Here is a 15805-nt window from a genome sequence, read left to right on the forward strand (position 1 = left end):
CTGAAGTCCCTCAGAAAGGTGCGGGTGGCACTGCTGTGGGGTCAGGGCAGTGGGCACAAGAGCAGGCAGCGGCACCAGGGACCGCAGAGTCTGATCGGAACTGTTTACAAACAAAAGGACAGGGAAAATCCCTCCCAACTTCCAAATTTGTGTCTTTAAGTCTTGGACATTTTATTCAGTTTCCTGCTAGCAATTTGGGAAGAGGAACAGCTGTTACGAAGTCACTGAAAGACTGAAGAAATGACTGAGGCTGAATGAGTCAGGCAGTGGTCAGCACACACCAGCTGTGCCTCTTTTCTGCAGAAACGCCTGCTGTGAACAGCACCTGAGAACACATGGCTATCTATTCTCACTTGCCTTCGGGAGAAAGCCTGACTGGCCAGGCTCCCCCAGCGGGACAGATCCACTCTGTGCTGCCTGTCCTGACACTTGTAACAACTGACCAGGTGGGCAGAGGAGAACAGTCCATATGGCCGTTTCCAGGAAAGAGAACAGTGAAGGGATGAGCACTCCACAGTGGGACTCCCCTGTGAGGTTGCAGCGATGCCAGGAGAGGCAGCAGGGGAGCCCAGATTCTGGGGGCTCCCAGAAGGGCTCCTCTGGGCCCAATTGCTCCTCCTCTCCTCCTGAGAACTACTCACAGAGCAGATGGTAAGATGTGAATCCCAGGCTCTTCTCCACTCCAGGCAGATATCCTGGAAGGGGCTTCTGGGCTCTGAGCAAGGCCATGGGATCCACTGGTTCTGCCCAACCCTCCTCCAATGGGAATGCTTGTGGAAAGATGGCCCCTCTGGAGGCTCAGCTGCCCCTCCCTGCCTTTCCCTGCTTCCATGGGCTCTGCTTCTGTCCCCAAACCCTACAGGTTTACCGTCTCTTTTTGTATTTGGGTGTTAGCAACTGAGAAGGGGCAGTGCCTGAGGGAAGAGCACACCCTCAGGGTCACTGCTCCCTCCTGGGGATCAGCAGTTCCCTGGCCACGTGGGCATGGAGTGAGCTTCCCTGACCACAAATCATTCCTGCCAACTCATGGAAAGAAATACGGACAGGCGCCACGGGTGGCAGAGGATCTGCTCAAATGGCAAGAGGATGTCTGGGCTCCTTTTCTCTTGTCATATTTCATTTTTGCCTCCCTCCACCCCAGAGCAGGGAAAGAGTACCTAGCGTTTGGTAGGGGGTGAAAGTTAAACGACTACCTTCACTGGGTCGGCAGGGTGCCGTCACAGACGGCCGCCCACCGCCACCTTACCTGGTAAGCCCTGATGAGTGACTGCACCGCCAGGTGATCCTCCACCAACTTGTCCACGTTGGGCTGGGCCTCCACCAGGGGCCGTGCGCTGGCCACAGCGGACAGGGAGCCAGGGCTCAGGGGGAGTGGGCTCTGGTAGGCGGTGCCTGGGGGCGCTCCGGCATTGGTGTTTCGGAAAAAAATGTCCCATGACTGAAGACAAAGAAGGAATACACATGTCACTCCACTGCTCTCCTAAGGCCTAGGATGCATTTTTAGCCAAAAAGAGAACTTCTCTTGGCAGGTAAGTCCTGATTATGTCCATCTACCAGTAGGCTGGCTCTGTCAACATCTTCATACTCTGGACAGCTTGCTTCTACCCTCACAGGGTGGGTCTCTCAGAGGCTGGGTCCCTGCTTTCATCATTCCCTCGTGACGGGCCTCCTCACCCTTCAACCCCATGACGCACATGCCCTCCCATCAAAACCCCCAAGACCCAAGGCCAGGCACCTCTGCTCCACTTGCATGTGCCAACTGCTTCCACACAGGCAGCCCAGGAGGGGGTGACTGGAGGCCTTCCTGCCCCATCTGTTCCCTCCTGGTTATCTAGAAGACCAATGTTCTTGGCACTCTTGCCTGAAGGGCTACAACTGCCCCAGATCCTCAAACCCCCACTGAACCTCCTGAGGAGGACAAAAGGTATTTAGGGCTGCTTTCTAGACTCCAGGGGCTTGGCACAGCCTTCAGGGCCCAGGCCTACCTGCTCATGCTCACTCCTTGAAAACAGAACAGAATCAGGGCCTGTATGTGAGAGGCAGTCCAGGGCTCAGATGTGTGAAGCCTCAAGGATCCCCTCACTGACCCCTAGAGAAATAGCCATGTCTGTACTTCAGGAGGCTGCTTGGGAATTACGGGTTCAGGCTGGGTTATCAGGGGCAGAACCTTAATTCTGAGCTCTGAGATCTTGGCAAATAACCTAAATTTATTTGCTCAGTTTTTTTCATCTGTAATGAGAACAACAAAAAAATCTATATTCTTCACAGTTTTTTTTTTTTTTTAAATAAAGACTAAAGGCATTCAGCACAAAATCTGGTAGGCAGTTCATATTACTGGTAGTAACTGATAATACTACTGGCTTCAATTTCCTTTGTGCTAATGTGAACTAACTCCTCTTCCTATTATTTTTGACTATTTTGTGTAGGATCCTTTTTTTTTTTTGTCCATGCTGTGTGGCTTGTGGGATCTTAGTTCCCTAACCAGGGATTGAAACTGTGCACCCTGCAGTGGAAGTTCGGGGTCCTAACTACTGGACTGCCAGGGAACTCCCTGATTCAATTTATAATTTGCACAGATACTGTGAACTATAATAGCTTATCTCAGATGAAGATGTGAGGTTTTAAAAAAATGTAGAGGTCAGAAAAACTAAGATTTAATAAAACTTCATTGCAAAAAAATATATAGTAAAACTCAAGCAGTTTAGACCCTGGAGAAGGAAATGGCAACCCACTCCAATATTCTTGCCTGGAAGATCCCATGGACGGAGGAACCTGCTGCGCTGCAGTCCACGGGGTCGCAAAGAGTCAGACACGATTTAGCGACTAAATGACAACAAGCAGTTTAGAAACGTGAAAACACTGTCTTTCTTCTCTGCCATGCATTTTTCCAGTTTCTAAGATTCTTCTGTCAATGAACTCTGGTGAGACTCCTTGAAAAAGCTGGAGAGGAGAAACTTCACTAGATTTGTGTGCACCTTCCTAGTAAGTGCGACCAAGATGTTGTTCAGCTGGGCTTGTCTGGGAGCTTGCGCAGGTACCGAATGGGTCTGTGTCTGGGCAGAAACCTTGAGATTGGTCTTGAAGGTCTGGCTTTTTCGGGCAGGTTCTTTATGACGTGTAGACAGATGACTTGGACAGTCCAAGAGACGGCTGTGTGCTACTGCCAGTCACAACCCTCTTGGGATGGGCACCGGCCTGGACCATCACACAGGGCAGCCCGGCCTCTCACTAAAAGTGTTTCTGAGGGGAGTGCTCCAGAGCATTTATATCATTCTACAATAAGAACATATTCCTTTTGTATTCAGAAAAATTAATTTAAAAAAATCCAACTATTAGGGAGATGATTGTACAACATGGTAAATACACAAAAAACCAGAACTGTATACTTTTTATGTGAATTCTATCTCAGTAACAATTTTAAAATGCTTTAACAAATCTCACTATTCAAAATTTTACTGTTTTTACCGTTCTGGTTACTTTTTAGTTTGTCAGTTGATGGTAAAAGGGAGATCTGGGGTTCTCTCGTGGCGCCAGCCGTAACACCGACTGTAGAGAACCTCACATCATGCAACCTGACAACCAAGGGCATTCTTCATCTGGGGCATGGAACTCCAAGACCAATCTCTCCCTCTGAGTTCTCTAACAGGAGTAAAAGCAGTATGTCCACCAGAGAAAGCAACTGACTTACTCCTGTGACAGAAAAAGAGAGTATGTCTCAGGATCAGCAGCCTAGGGCAAGGTAAGGCTGCCTTGAGCTCGGCATCCACCTGGTTCCTTATTGAGGGCCTAAGGAGCAGACATGCTGGACACCCCCAAACATTTCCAACTTTGTGGAGCTTGAACAGCAGGCCATGCAAGCTCCATGCATTCTGGGAGCAGCTCTGGCTCCCACCCATGCCTCCAGTAACCGAGGGCCTGGACTACATGGAGCCCCGCTCACACAGCAGGCAACAGGGAAAGAGTCAGCCCAGCCTTGCACGGCAAGAACCAACAGCCTTGTAAAACCCGATCTAGTTTCTACTTTGCCCCCAGCTGGTTCTGGCACTGGAGTCCCCACCCTTACTTGTGTCCACACTGAGTCCTGCTGTGGACACACACCCTGGGGCTCTAAGGGGGGGTGGGGCTGTGCCCTGGAGGGCAGGGCATGACCCTGAAACCAAGGAGCCTCTGGAGAGCAGCGCACTTTCTTCAGGCCTTAAACACCATCTTCTGCCTCACAGAATACATGAAGACGTGTCTGAAATGCAGTGGCAATTGCCCAACATCAAGACCTTGGGTAGAGAGGGTCCCCTGGCTGCACGCCGACCCCTCATCCTGAGGGGTATCAGCTGCTAAGAGATCCAGAGCCAAAAGGCACAGCAAAAACCACAAGTTCATCTCTCTTCAGAAAAATCAGCTTTGACTAACGAGAACAGTGTTGGCAGCTGAAGGGGTGGGGTGGGGGGGCAAGTTATCACACTGATGCTCTGAGCACCTGGCATGCCAACCACACCCTCCTGGGAGAAGTGCAGGCAAGCAGGACTGACAGAGTGGCCACCAGGCAGAGATGCTGATCAGGTTAAGTGAGTCAGAGCAGGGCAACCCAAGTATAAACAGCATCTCTCAGGCTGGCTTACCCTTGCCAAAGCCAGCAAACAAAAAAATCAAAGAATTCCCAGGGCTGACACCCGGAGGGCACAGGCCAGGCAGACAAAGGCTATAGGACTTTCCAGTCCAGGACCAGAGAGGGGGGGGAAATCGCAGTTATCGGGCCTCCTCTCTCTGACCTTCTTTTGTGCTTGGGATAAAACTCCAGGTGATTTTCAATTGGCTGAGGACAACAACGACGGAAATTCTGCTCAAGCTGGAGGCAGTCAGAAAAAACTGGTTCATACCGGTATTGCAGAGAGCTGGGAACCATTGGGAAAGAATATGCCAGGAATGCAGCGTCCTTTCCTGTAATTCACCCCCACCACCAGCACCACCAGCACACAGCAGCTGGTGTGCAGGTCTGCTCCCCTGCAGCTTGGCCAGGCCCTCCCCCATGAGTTCCAGGCAGGAGGGGCGGGCACCTGTACTCAGGTGACTGCCCAGCCAAGGAGCCCACCCCAACGACCAGCAAGCCCCCCTTCACCAGATCTGATCACTTGGTGACAGAAAATTGTTGGTGGCACAGTTTGCAAAACCTTTACACTGCAACTTAAAAACAGGTAAAGTTTAATGAAGTCAGACCTCAAAAAAAGCTGATTTTAAAAAGGCTGTGAAACATTGTAAAGCAATTATACTCCAATTAAAAAAAAGAAAAAAAAAGGCTGTGGCAGTGAAGGTTTTTGTGGCTTGCAGGTTTCACCAGCCCTGGCACTCTGAGCCACGCTTCCTCTCCCTGCTGCACTGTTTCCCAAGGTGCCCCTTCTACCCCACCTCCCCCACACCTGACCTGGCTTCTGCATTCATTCAGTCGTCTGCACACCGCACCCCACCCCCACCCACTCCTGCTGCCCAGGACACTCATCTCCAAGCTGTGATGCCCGAGATGTGATGCATAGCTTTGTCACTATCTGGAGAGGATTTCCCTTTGGATAATCGCAGCTCTCATGTGTACACAGCTCAGCTTGACACTTTATTTACCTGTGTGCGTACCTGCTGCCAGTTCTGACTCTCTCCCTGGCAGCAGCTTCCCTGCTGTCAGAACCAAGTGTCTGCAGACCTACTGCAGGGACAGGTGACCATGAGGCTGAAGTGATGGGTCAGTGTGGGGCCCCTTCCCAAATGAAGAAACAGGTGACCACGAGGCTGAAGTGACGGGTCAGTAGGGTGCCCTTTCCAAATGAAGAGAAAGCTTCAAGAAGAGGATGCCTGTGTGGTCCATGTGCCCCCTGCACCTAGAGCTTTACAGCCTTGATGGCATGGAGGTGAGCAGTCCTGGCCCTCAGAGGAGCTGTGGGGCTGGCCACCAACCTCCCATGAGTGGGTTTAAAGCCACCAACTTGTTGCTGAAACAACTTAAACCAAAACATGATAGATTTCAAGTACAAATAAGGATAACATTCTGGTTGAAACGAAACCAAAGTTCTTATGTTTGCTTTTAGATAACTAAAAGCATTTAACTGTAGTACATGAAGCTTTGTTTTCAAAAGCCCTCACTCACTATACGGCTCCATAAAACCTCCCAGACTTCTTACACAGGCCTGATGGGTTTTCCCTGAAGTCATCAGTCCTCTTCTCCCCTATTAGGGGGAGCTCTTCAAAGCTGCAAACACTTCTCTAACGTCTAAGGAAGTTGGTCTGGTGCCTGGCACGTAGGAGGTGCTCAACATACCTGCTGAGTTAAGGTCAGACAGGACCAGGCTCCTTCACATCCTGATAGGTGTGGTGTCAGATGCAATGTCAGGTGCGCTGGTAGTGCTGGTGTGATGCGAGGTGCTGTGCTCAGTGGGGTATCAAAAATGGTGCTGGGGGTGGTTTCAGATCCAGTGTTACATGGGACGCCCGGTATGCTGTCTGGAGAGGTACTAGGTATGGTATCAGGTATAATGCTAAGTGCTGTGCTATCGGAGTATCAGGTGCAGTGGTGGATGTGGCGTCAGCTCTAAGAACGTGGAGCGTCCAGAGTCCTCATCTCAGACGAGGTGCTGACCTCAGTGAGGGTGGCAGTGCTAACCGGGGGACACGGGCATCAGCGGTTCAGTGAGGCAAGCAGACTTTACCCTGTTGATTGTCAGCAGATTGCAAGAGTCTCAGGGCCAAGTTCCTGACTGTGAAGGTCACAATAGAGACTTGTTCACGAAGGGTTTGGTTTTGGAGGGGTTGCAAACACACTACCACAGGCCCTTTCCCCTGCTTCAAAGGCCTCCAATTTGTGTCAGATATGTGGGCCAGCGCAAGTGTGTGACCTCACAGGGCCACACACACATTGAGCCCACAAGAGGGGGCCTGCCTGCTGCCTGCCCACTCATGGCGGGTTGGGAGCCCCAGTCTTGCCCCCTGCAGGCTGGGTGAGGGTGCAAGTCACTTCAGCTGTCTGTGCCTGATTCCTTGCCTATAAAAGTACAGAGCACAGACTACTTAGGAGGACAGCCCTGTATTTGTATAGCGTTTTATACCCTTAAAAAAAGCACCTGCAGGTATACTCATATTTGTTCAAGAAACTGATGATCAAAGCTTAACCCTAGGGTTACTTAATGCTTCTTCTAGCTGCTCAATTCTGTGACTCTGGGTTCTGGACTGACCAGACTGTTTTCTCTTGTCCAAAGTCCCCTTCTGATGCCACTCCTGCCGCCACACTGCCGTCTCCACCCTCACTATGGAACAGTCCTCACCCACCCGCATTAGGCACCCTGGTACGGAACATGATGTCACCTGATAGCCACCACCACCCTGTGCTGGGCTCTCTGCCAAGGACACTGACGTAAAACCACCCTGGGCAGTGGGTGCGGGAGCCTCTGGCCACCTCTTGGATGGACCAAACCCCAGGCTCAAAGGCCATCACAATTGATAAACGAATGACTGCCAGGTCTGGACGTCAGACCCCAGTACTGTCACAAACAACTGTTTCACTGTGTTCTGATGCTGACAATGCTTTTTAACTGCCACAAACATGAGCTTCAGGGGAACAAGTGACCAAGGAAAACTCACGCATGGCCAAATAAGGGTTTGGCGTGTTCAGGCTAATTCAGTCAAATAAATGTACAGGCAATGGCTCTAATACTTTGGCCACCTGATGTGAAGACCTGACTCACTGGAAAAGACCCCAATGCTGGGAAAGATTGAAGGCAGAAAGAGAAGGGGACGACAGAGATGGTTGGATGGCATCACTGACTCAATGGACATGAATTTGAGTAAGCTCCGGGAGTTGGTGATGGACAGGGAAGCCTGGCGTGCTGCAGTCCATGGGGTCACAGAGTTGGGACATGAATGAGTGAACTGAACTGAGTGGCTCCTGGAGCCACAGACGGTCACCCATGACTTGCTGGCCAACAGATGCGGCTCCTCAAGGATCCCAGTGCCCTGGAGAGAGTGGGCACCTCTCTGAGGCTGTCTGTCTCCCTAGTCACCCCACACATGGTTCCTCCCCCTTAGAAAGTGTACAAATAAAGCACCCAGCTTTCTGTGCACACCAGCCCAGCTACCATATGGAGCTGAATGATTCATGTCTCTGCACTGGGCAGTGTCTACCACCCTCCTGGTGTGCGCCATCTGTGCTAACTGCTGGGCTCCATGCCTTTTCTGAAAACACCACATGTGACTGTCCTAACGTCCTGACGAGATGATGCCCAGGCTGAGGGGAAGAGGCCGCCCTGGGTGGACTGCCACAGAACCTTCACCAAAGGTTTGTGCTTCAGAGCTAAGCAGTCTTGAAAGATATGCACAATGCTGGACTTCAGACCCCTCCAACCAAGGCAGGGCCTTGTTCAAACCATCCCCAGCTGAGGACGGGCAGGGCCATGCCCCGACCCAGCTCACTGCCCACCATCATGTCTAGGAGGAACCAGTATCTGGGCCTGCCAGACCTGTCACTACAGAACTATTTCTATAGTTAAAACCAGGGGCTCTGCTTGGGGATTCCTCAACCACAGAAGCCAAGTGAATTGTGCTTGATTAGAGCAACGCCATGTTTTTTTTAAAACCACAGTGTTGTACAGGCGAGAAAACATCTCCAGACAAATTCTACTATCTTCTCTCTGTATCCATGTGCCGGTAAAATGCAAACACACAGGATTCGCAAAGAAAAGCCATCCTGGCTTAGCCCTAACTGCTGATAGGGGAATGATGCTTCCTGAGTTTCCGCTCCAGACTAAGGGTGGTGGCCCCATCATATCATTATAGAAAGTACTGTGGTAAGCTGCCCAGTGGCCACATGTCCTTCCAGGTCCACACAAAGGCCCCATGCAGTGGTTGTGAGGCTCCTCCATTGGAGGCATGTCCCTGGGGACTGACCTGAGATTTGCTTTGACCACAGCCATGGGTGGGAGTGGCAGTGTGTAAGTTCTGGGTGTGGCAACCAAGGCCAGCAGGCACTCCTCCCCTCCCCACTCCTCTCAGAGATATGCTGAGGCCTTGTGAGGGGGTCGCTCTGGTCCCTGGATGATGGCAGGGCCCAGTGAACAGCTAGCACCAAACGCCAGATGTGAGGGGGTCCTTTGTGAGGCTGCAGCCTGGCTGAACCACAGCTGCACGGGAGCTGGGAACCAGGAGAAAGATTTCGCTGGTGGTGTTTTGAGTTGCTAGGTTTTAGGGTTATTTATTTCATGAACACTCACAGAAACCAGATTTTTATTGCAGGAAAATATTATATGCAGGACATGCGTGACCACTCTCACGAGCAGTCTTCCTGGGATTCCTCAGCAAGTGAGAGCCCATGCCCTCTGCCTGGCTGTCTGCAGCCAACAGTGCATTCTGTCAACTCAGTGTTACAACTTCTGAGGGCACCCATGTGGGACCACAGGCACATCTGATCCCCCATGTGCCTAGTGGGCACCCCACCTGGAGGACTCAGCCCAGCCAAGCCAAGCCTCGGGCCCAGAGAGAACTGTATGTCTGCGAGTCATGACCACTTAGAGAGAAGGCCCTAAACTTACAACCTGCTCGCGGACAGCAGAGCCCAGAGCCTGGCAGACCCTCAGTGGGGCCTGGCACAGATGGAACAGGAAGAGCCACTGGCCTAGAGGCTCTGAGCTAACGCTGATCACCAACCACCACAGCTCCTTTCTGGGAAAAGCCCCAAAGGACCCCTCCCTCTGACAATGTTTCCTTCCTTCCTTTCTCAGAAAGGAGGCGCTGGGAGAGTGGCCCAGGCGGAGCACACCACTCCCTTCTCAAGAGCGAACCCAGCCCCAAGGATGATGCTCCTTTCTTGCTTCTGGTGTCCTCCTTCCCCTTGTGGGCACTCTGGATCCCTCTCTGCAGTTATCACTGACATTTAAAAACCCCCTGTTTTTGCTTAACATACAGTGTGAAAGGGTAATCATTAAAAAGTCACGCTCCCAAAGATGCAGCACGCTTTTATTCCAAGTCCACCCTCCTCTCCCACAGGCTCAGCTCTGTCAGCACCTCACCCTCTTCCAACCCCTGAGGGGTCCACGCCCCTATGGCGCTTCACAAAATAAGCAAACACTCCTCTGCTTGACCCCTGGGGCCTCTCAACTCATGTCGCAGCTCAAACTTTTGGTTTTCAGCTCAAACTTTTGGTTTTCACGTGCTGCCTTTGGCTCCAGGCACCAAGCCCCTCAGGACCCTCTCGAGTACTGAGTGCCCCCCTCCCCGACCCTCTGTTCCTCTGCAGTGCCTTTCCTGGGCACAGGCACAGTGTCCCTGGTCAGGCCCCTTCCTTACCCCTCAAAGTTCAGTATGACTGGCACTTCCCTTCAGAAGCTGGAGGGGTTTACCCTGTGTTCTAACTGTGCTTTGCTTATAGAATTTTCACAGGACTGCGAGCTAGAGGGCCCTGAACGCTCACACCTCCTGACAGCAACTCAGTCCTCCAAAAAAAACTGTTGTGAGCTGCAAACTGCCACACATGTAAAGTGAAGGTGCTGCTTCATGACCCCTACACTTTTTAAAGGTGCAAATTTTATTTCCCTGACTGCATAAACACGATCCTTTAAGAGTAAAATACCATACTGAAGTTAGGGAAGATATTCTTAGCGGTTTAGTTGATTTAACACAAAAAGTCACCAGGGCTGAGATTCCTCCTGATGTAGGAAGCTCAGTGCGGAGGAACTTCAAAATGCAACTGAACAGCCTTGCTCCGAAAGCCCATTAAGCATACCACGTGCATGTTCTTCTCCAAGGCCAGCAGAGAACTAGAGCACACCAGGGCTGTTTTTAAAGTGCAGCCAAGGCAGTTTCAAGTAGCAGGATGAAAAGGAATGGTGTCACTGCATACTGGGGACAACGCATATCTGTTTCTGCTTGGCTTGTCTGGTTCAATTACAGAAAATTACAGGATTGTGTTTCATGAGCAGGGAAGAAAGAAGGAGAACAGCGTGGGCCTGAAGGGCGGCGTGGCCAAGCTCAAAGAGGTGGGACCGAGAGTCTGGAATTCACACCCTGAGTCCCTACAGAGGTCCTGTCATGACCATGCTAGACAAGAGAGCTGTTATTACACTTGGCAGCAGGCTGACAAAACGCAGGAGAGGAAATGGACTCAGCAGAGGAGGAAGACAGGTTTTCAGGAAGTGGGCAGAGGTCACTCAGAAGGCCAAGCAGGGGAAGCAAGCTCTAATGGACAAAGGACAGCGTGCAGGCCCAATCAGAAGGGGCAAAGAGGGTACCTCGGGGAGGAGAAGGCACAGGGCCTGACCCTGGGTCCTCCTAGGCAGGGCTGACACCACATGATGCCTGTGGGTGGGGTCCTCTGAGGGTTCAGCAGCTCTCAATTACCTGTTTGTCTAAAACACTAACAAGGACAATGTGGCTTTGACTCTGTATTTTAGATGTAATTAAAAATAAGACGCCACAATCTAACTTATCCCCAACATGGCCAAGACATTAATGAGGGGGGGCTTTGCATACTGACAGACCAAGCCCAGCTGAAGGTTCCTAAAAGGGTCATGTAGTGAGCTGCACTTGACAAGGTGTTTAAGACTGAAGTGCAGAGGCTGGACTGGAGAAAACGATGGGGAAGAGATGGCTGTCCAGGAAAGGACCACACCAAAGGATAGGAAGACAAGAGTACAAAAGCAGATCCAGGGCCGATCAGGTAACTGGGCGCAGAGGCGCAGGGAGTGCCCGGGGGCTTTGCACCCCTGAACTGTTCGATTACCAGAAACATAACTTTCATAATTAGACATCCAGAAACAAAAGTCTTCTTTAAAAATAGGGATACAACAAAACTATAAAGTAAATTATAAAGTCAAAAATGAAATACAGACTGAGAATCAGACTACAGTATTAGAGAATTATCTTGCTAATTTTGTTAGGTATGGTTAAGAAACCATTCCCTTGTTAGAGTCACTCAGGTACATTTATGACAGAAATAATAATGGTTTGAGATTTGCCTTAATAAACCCAAGTGGGGAGTATTTTACAAAACAAACCAACAAACAGAAAAATAAGTAGGGAAGGAATAGATTTTTAAGGACTGGCAAACTGTAGAGAGCTACTGAAGCCGGGTACTGGGTCTCCTCGTGGAAGTTCATTTTACACTTCTGTCAACTGGGGGGGAAAAAAGCACAATGTTAGAGTTGTGAGTTACATTTTACTTGGAGCAATGTGAGCACTATAGCCAGGGAGTCAGCATTTCATATAGTTCTGAGAAACTGCTCCAAGGAGGTGCGGGGGTGGTCACTGTATTTGTAATTTTGGTGAAGGGAGAGTATATGCAACCAAGCACTTATTTTTTGCAGAAGGCTGATGCTAATCTTGTGAAGGTTACTGCTAGTCACGAGGAGCAGACGTCACTATGAAGGAATTTAGTGCTTTTCTAGATATGAGGAGATGAAAGAACTGGGCTCATAAAATCTTCCCTGGAAAATAATCTAACTACCTGAAGACCTGTCCTGCCAGTTTTTTCCAGAACCCAGAGCACCCGCTTTCTGACCTCCTCCTTGAACTCCTTTCAAGCGGTGTTGAAGGTTAGCGGCTGCAGAAGCTCATAATTTGATCCTTGGGGAGGTAGACAGCAAGTGCGAATTTGCAGTTGACACTCCTACATGTTTGAAAAGGTCATAAAAAGTTTAAGAAATAACAGGAGAGCAGAGAGGCAGAAATGCTAAATGTGTTCTGTTTCTGCTGAAAAAGGTCCAGTCCTAGCAGTTCCCCATGAGCCCTCTGGAAATGGAGGGAAGAGCACAGCAGAAATGAGAGATCAGAAAGATGATCAATCCAAATCTTAAAAGCTAACTTTCGTTAGATCTCCCTAAACTATTTTTTCTAACACAGACCAAAATAAAGCATTTTTAACAAAGTCAACAATTTCCAAGATCTTTTGTGTGTCATAGATGCCTCTGAAAATCTGAGGAAAGCTCTGGAACGTCTCCGTCAAAAAGTAAGCACACATCAGGAATTGGGCCGATTTCAATGTGGAGAGGTGATCAAGTCCTTTGCTGGGAAGGCCGAGAAGGGGCACTGCCACTGTACATGTCCACTGATTTACACCATCCTGTCCCTCTCCCTCTAGGATATGCTGAGTCGCCTAGAGAGCCTGACAACAGAAATCAGCAGATAAAATCTGGCCCAAAGATGCCAACCAGCATGTATTCTCTTATTAAACTACAAAATCCTTTTTGGAGATCCTTTACCCACACCCCTACAGTCTCTCAAAGACGGGCTTGCTCTGACCTGTGGAACCCAAGGACCCAGCACTCACTCTAGATGCTTCCTCAGAAGGCTGCATCAGTTTTGTCAGTAGCCCTCTCACTGTGCTGTCCTCACTGTCAGGATAGACGGACTCCATGACCATTCCACCCAGCCTGAGAGCCCCCAAGTGCTTCCCAGTTATCACATGCTACCTTTCTTGACGCTATGTGATAGAAATCCTTTTCAAGAATTGGTAGGGGAAAAAAAAAGAATTAGTGGCGCAAAGAGCACTTTTAGGGTGGTGAAAATACTCTGTATGATACATTGTAATGGTGATACATGTTGTTACGTATTTGTCCAAAACCACAAATGCATACCACCAAGAGTGAACCCTAATGTCAACTATGGGCTTTGGGTGATGATGACATGTCAGTGTAGGTTCATCAATTATAAGAAATGTTGTAAGTCTGGTGGGGAATGTTGATGGTGTGGGAGGCTGCATGTATAGGGGCAAGGAGTATATGGCAAATCTCTATACCTACCCCTCAATTTTGCTGTAAACCTAAAACTCCTCTAAAGAGTAAATTAAAAAAGTTTTTTTTTAAACAATAATAACAATAATGATATTAACACAAACACTAATCGTGGTGACAGTCACTGTGATGGTTTCAGCTCCACTTTTCAGAGCTCCGCACCAGAGTGGTGTGCTTCTTCACTGCAACCCATTCCCGTAACGCAGGGCATCCATACATGGACACCCCCAAGCCTAGATCCATATTACCTCGTAAGAGCGCATTCTGGTGCTATTCCCCTCTAAACCAAACAGAACTTAAGAAAACTTGTTTGGTTCTACAAAGAGGTTATATCTGAGAAAAGGAAGGTGAGGGACAGCCTGGACACAAGATGAAAGTCTGATTCCAAAATCTTTGGGCTAAGTTTATTTGAAAGAGAACCTTGCAGCAACTGTCCTCAGAAACTGCTAATATCTGACATCACTGACAGGGCCAGTTTTACAGGGCACTTCTTTCTGGGTAGTGCATTTGCCCACCGTCTTGGGAGACACATCCCAGATCTCCTCCCATAGAAAACCAGATCTCACCTTGCTCACGGAGCAATGCAGCTTCCAGGTTGCCATGAAACAGGGAAGGGAAAGACCTGGCTAGATGTCCTCCTTTGCCGGGCAAGGAGGTTCAGACCAAGAGGTGGCATTCCTGATAAAACAGGGTAGGGGGCTCCTGCAGTCACACAAACATATCCAATCCTAAATGTCACTAACACTTCAGGGTAAAGGGTAAAGATTATACTCGAAGGCCTGACAGAAGCAGGCTGCTTTTTGAAGACAAGTCCCTAAAATTCACAAGGAAAGAAGAGGCCAGATCAACAGAGATGGCAGCCAGCCTCTAATGGGCACTTCCTCTGTGTAGACCCTGAGCACCTTGCATATACTGTCTCCTCAGATCTCCCCACACCCTGCAAATGGGCCACAAGGAGCTGAGCAGCTTGGGGACCCACCCTCTAGCGCCTGCACTGGGCCAGCTGCCTGATCCGAAAGCCAAGAAACAGTTATCAAAACTCATAAATATCACTGGCCAAAATGCTCTGAAGAAGTTCTGCCACCAGGCATGCTCTGCATCAAGTAAACATGTGGAGAGAGAGGTTCCAAGGAACAGCCTCATACGTCAACACAGAGAAGTTAGAAGGAAGCCTTCACAGAATTTACTTTTAAATACAGGAGAGGGACATGAACGTGCTGATCTAAAATGTCATTTGTAGAGAAATCACATGAGATGGTTTTCAGGTGTTCCGAGGACAGCGGGATGGAGGAGATTCCTGAAGGTCCTTCCTTCCGTGCGCTTCCGCCGTCCTGCAGCTGCTGTGGTGACGTCCTGGGAGCGGTGCTAGTGCTTCGTCACCTCCGTGGGGGGTTAACATATTGGCTGTTCCAGGGAGCAAGGCCTTGAGTGCGCCGCACATGGAGAGAGGGAAATGCCCCTCCAGAGAAGGTGGTTCCTCTTGGGCCTGGGCTGACGGTCGAGTTGGGCTGATGCAAAGAACTCGAGTCGGTGGGGCTTCTAGCCACCTGCCTAACTTCCTTCTTGAGGGTCCTGAGAACACATGCACTTACCTGGACGGCCAGCCACCACCGGCCAAGACTCCAAACACGAAGACACCTGCTCCTCTGAGCCTTACCTTGTGTACACTTTTGGGGTTTTCCAACCAAGCATAGTACATTTCCTCCACATAGTTCGAACTAGTCCCGCTGAGGAAAGGCTCCGCAGCAACGGGGGCAGTATAGCATCGTATCTGCCCAAACGTCCTAGCTGCTGCTGGTCTGTTTTGTGAAAATGTCTTCACAGTCTGGGAGGCCGTTAACGGCCTCAACTTAGCAGCACAAGTCCTTAAGTGAAACATTCTTGTCCTGAAGTCTCTCACAACTGTCTGCACCAAAAAAAAGAAAGAGAAGTTAGAAAGTGCATTTTAGCAGACAAGGCTACTGGGGGGAAAATCTCTCAGACTCTGGCTGGAGGAGAAAGAGTCTGTAAATGCATGTATGGCTGCATGTTCTGCTTCAGAGAGCATGGCAGAG

The 15805-nt window shown here is 49.8% G+C and overlaps 1 protein-coding gene and 1 long non-coding RNA gene across 13 annotated transcripts in view; one reads left to right on the forward strand and one right to left on the reverse strand.

Moving 5' to 3' along the window:
- Positions 1-15805, reverse strand: part of OGDH (oxoglutarate dehydrogenase) — a 68136-nt gene that overhangs the window by 39243 nt on the left and 13088 nt on the right. For all 12 annotated transcript variants that reach the window (XM_081535247.1, XM_081535239.1, XM_081535244.1 and 9 more), the window contains 2 exons: positions 15409-15657; positions 1247-1438 (listed from right to left, as the gene is read on the reverse strand). In XM_081535247.1, the coding sequence (XP_081391373.1) occupies positions 1247-1438; positions 15409-15630 (414 nt within the window). In that variant the 5' untranslated portion in view covers positions 15631-15657. The remainder of the gene's footprint in view (positions 1-1246; positions 1439-15408; positions 15658-15805) is intronic.
- Positions 6930-12888, forward strand: LOC145523971 (uncharacterized). The gene is made up of 2 exons (XR_014067000.1): positions 6930-11680; positions 12327-12888. It is a non-coding gene; the product is annotated as an uncharacterized LOC145523971 (long non-coding RNA).

Source organism: Giraffa tippelskirchi, chromosome 10 (genome assembly GCF_054371585.1).
Source record: "Giraffa tippelskirchi isolate mGirTip1 chromosome 10, T2T-mGirTip1v1.2.pri, whole genome shotgun sequence".
Classification (NCBI taxonomy): Eukaryota; Metazoa; Chordata; class Mammalia; order Artiodactyla; family Giraffidae; genus Giraffa; species Giraffa tippelskirchi.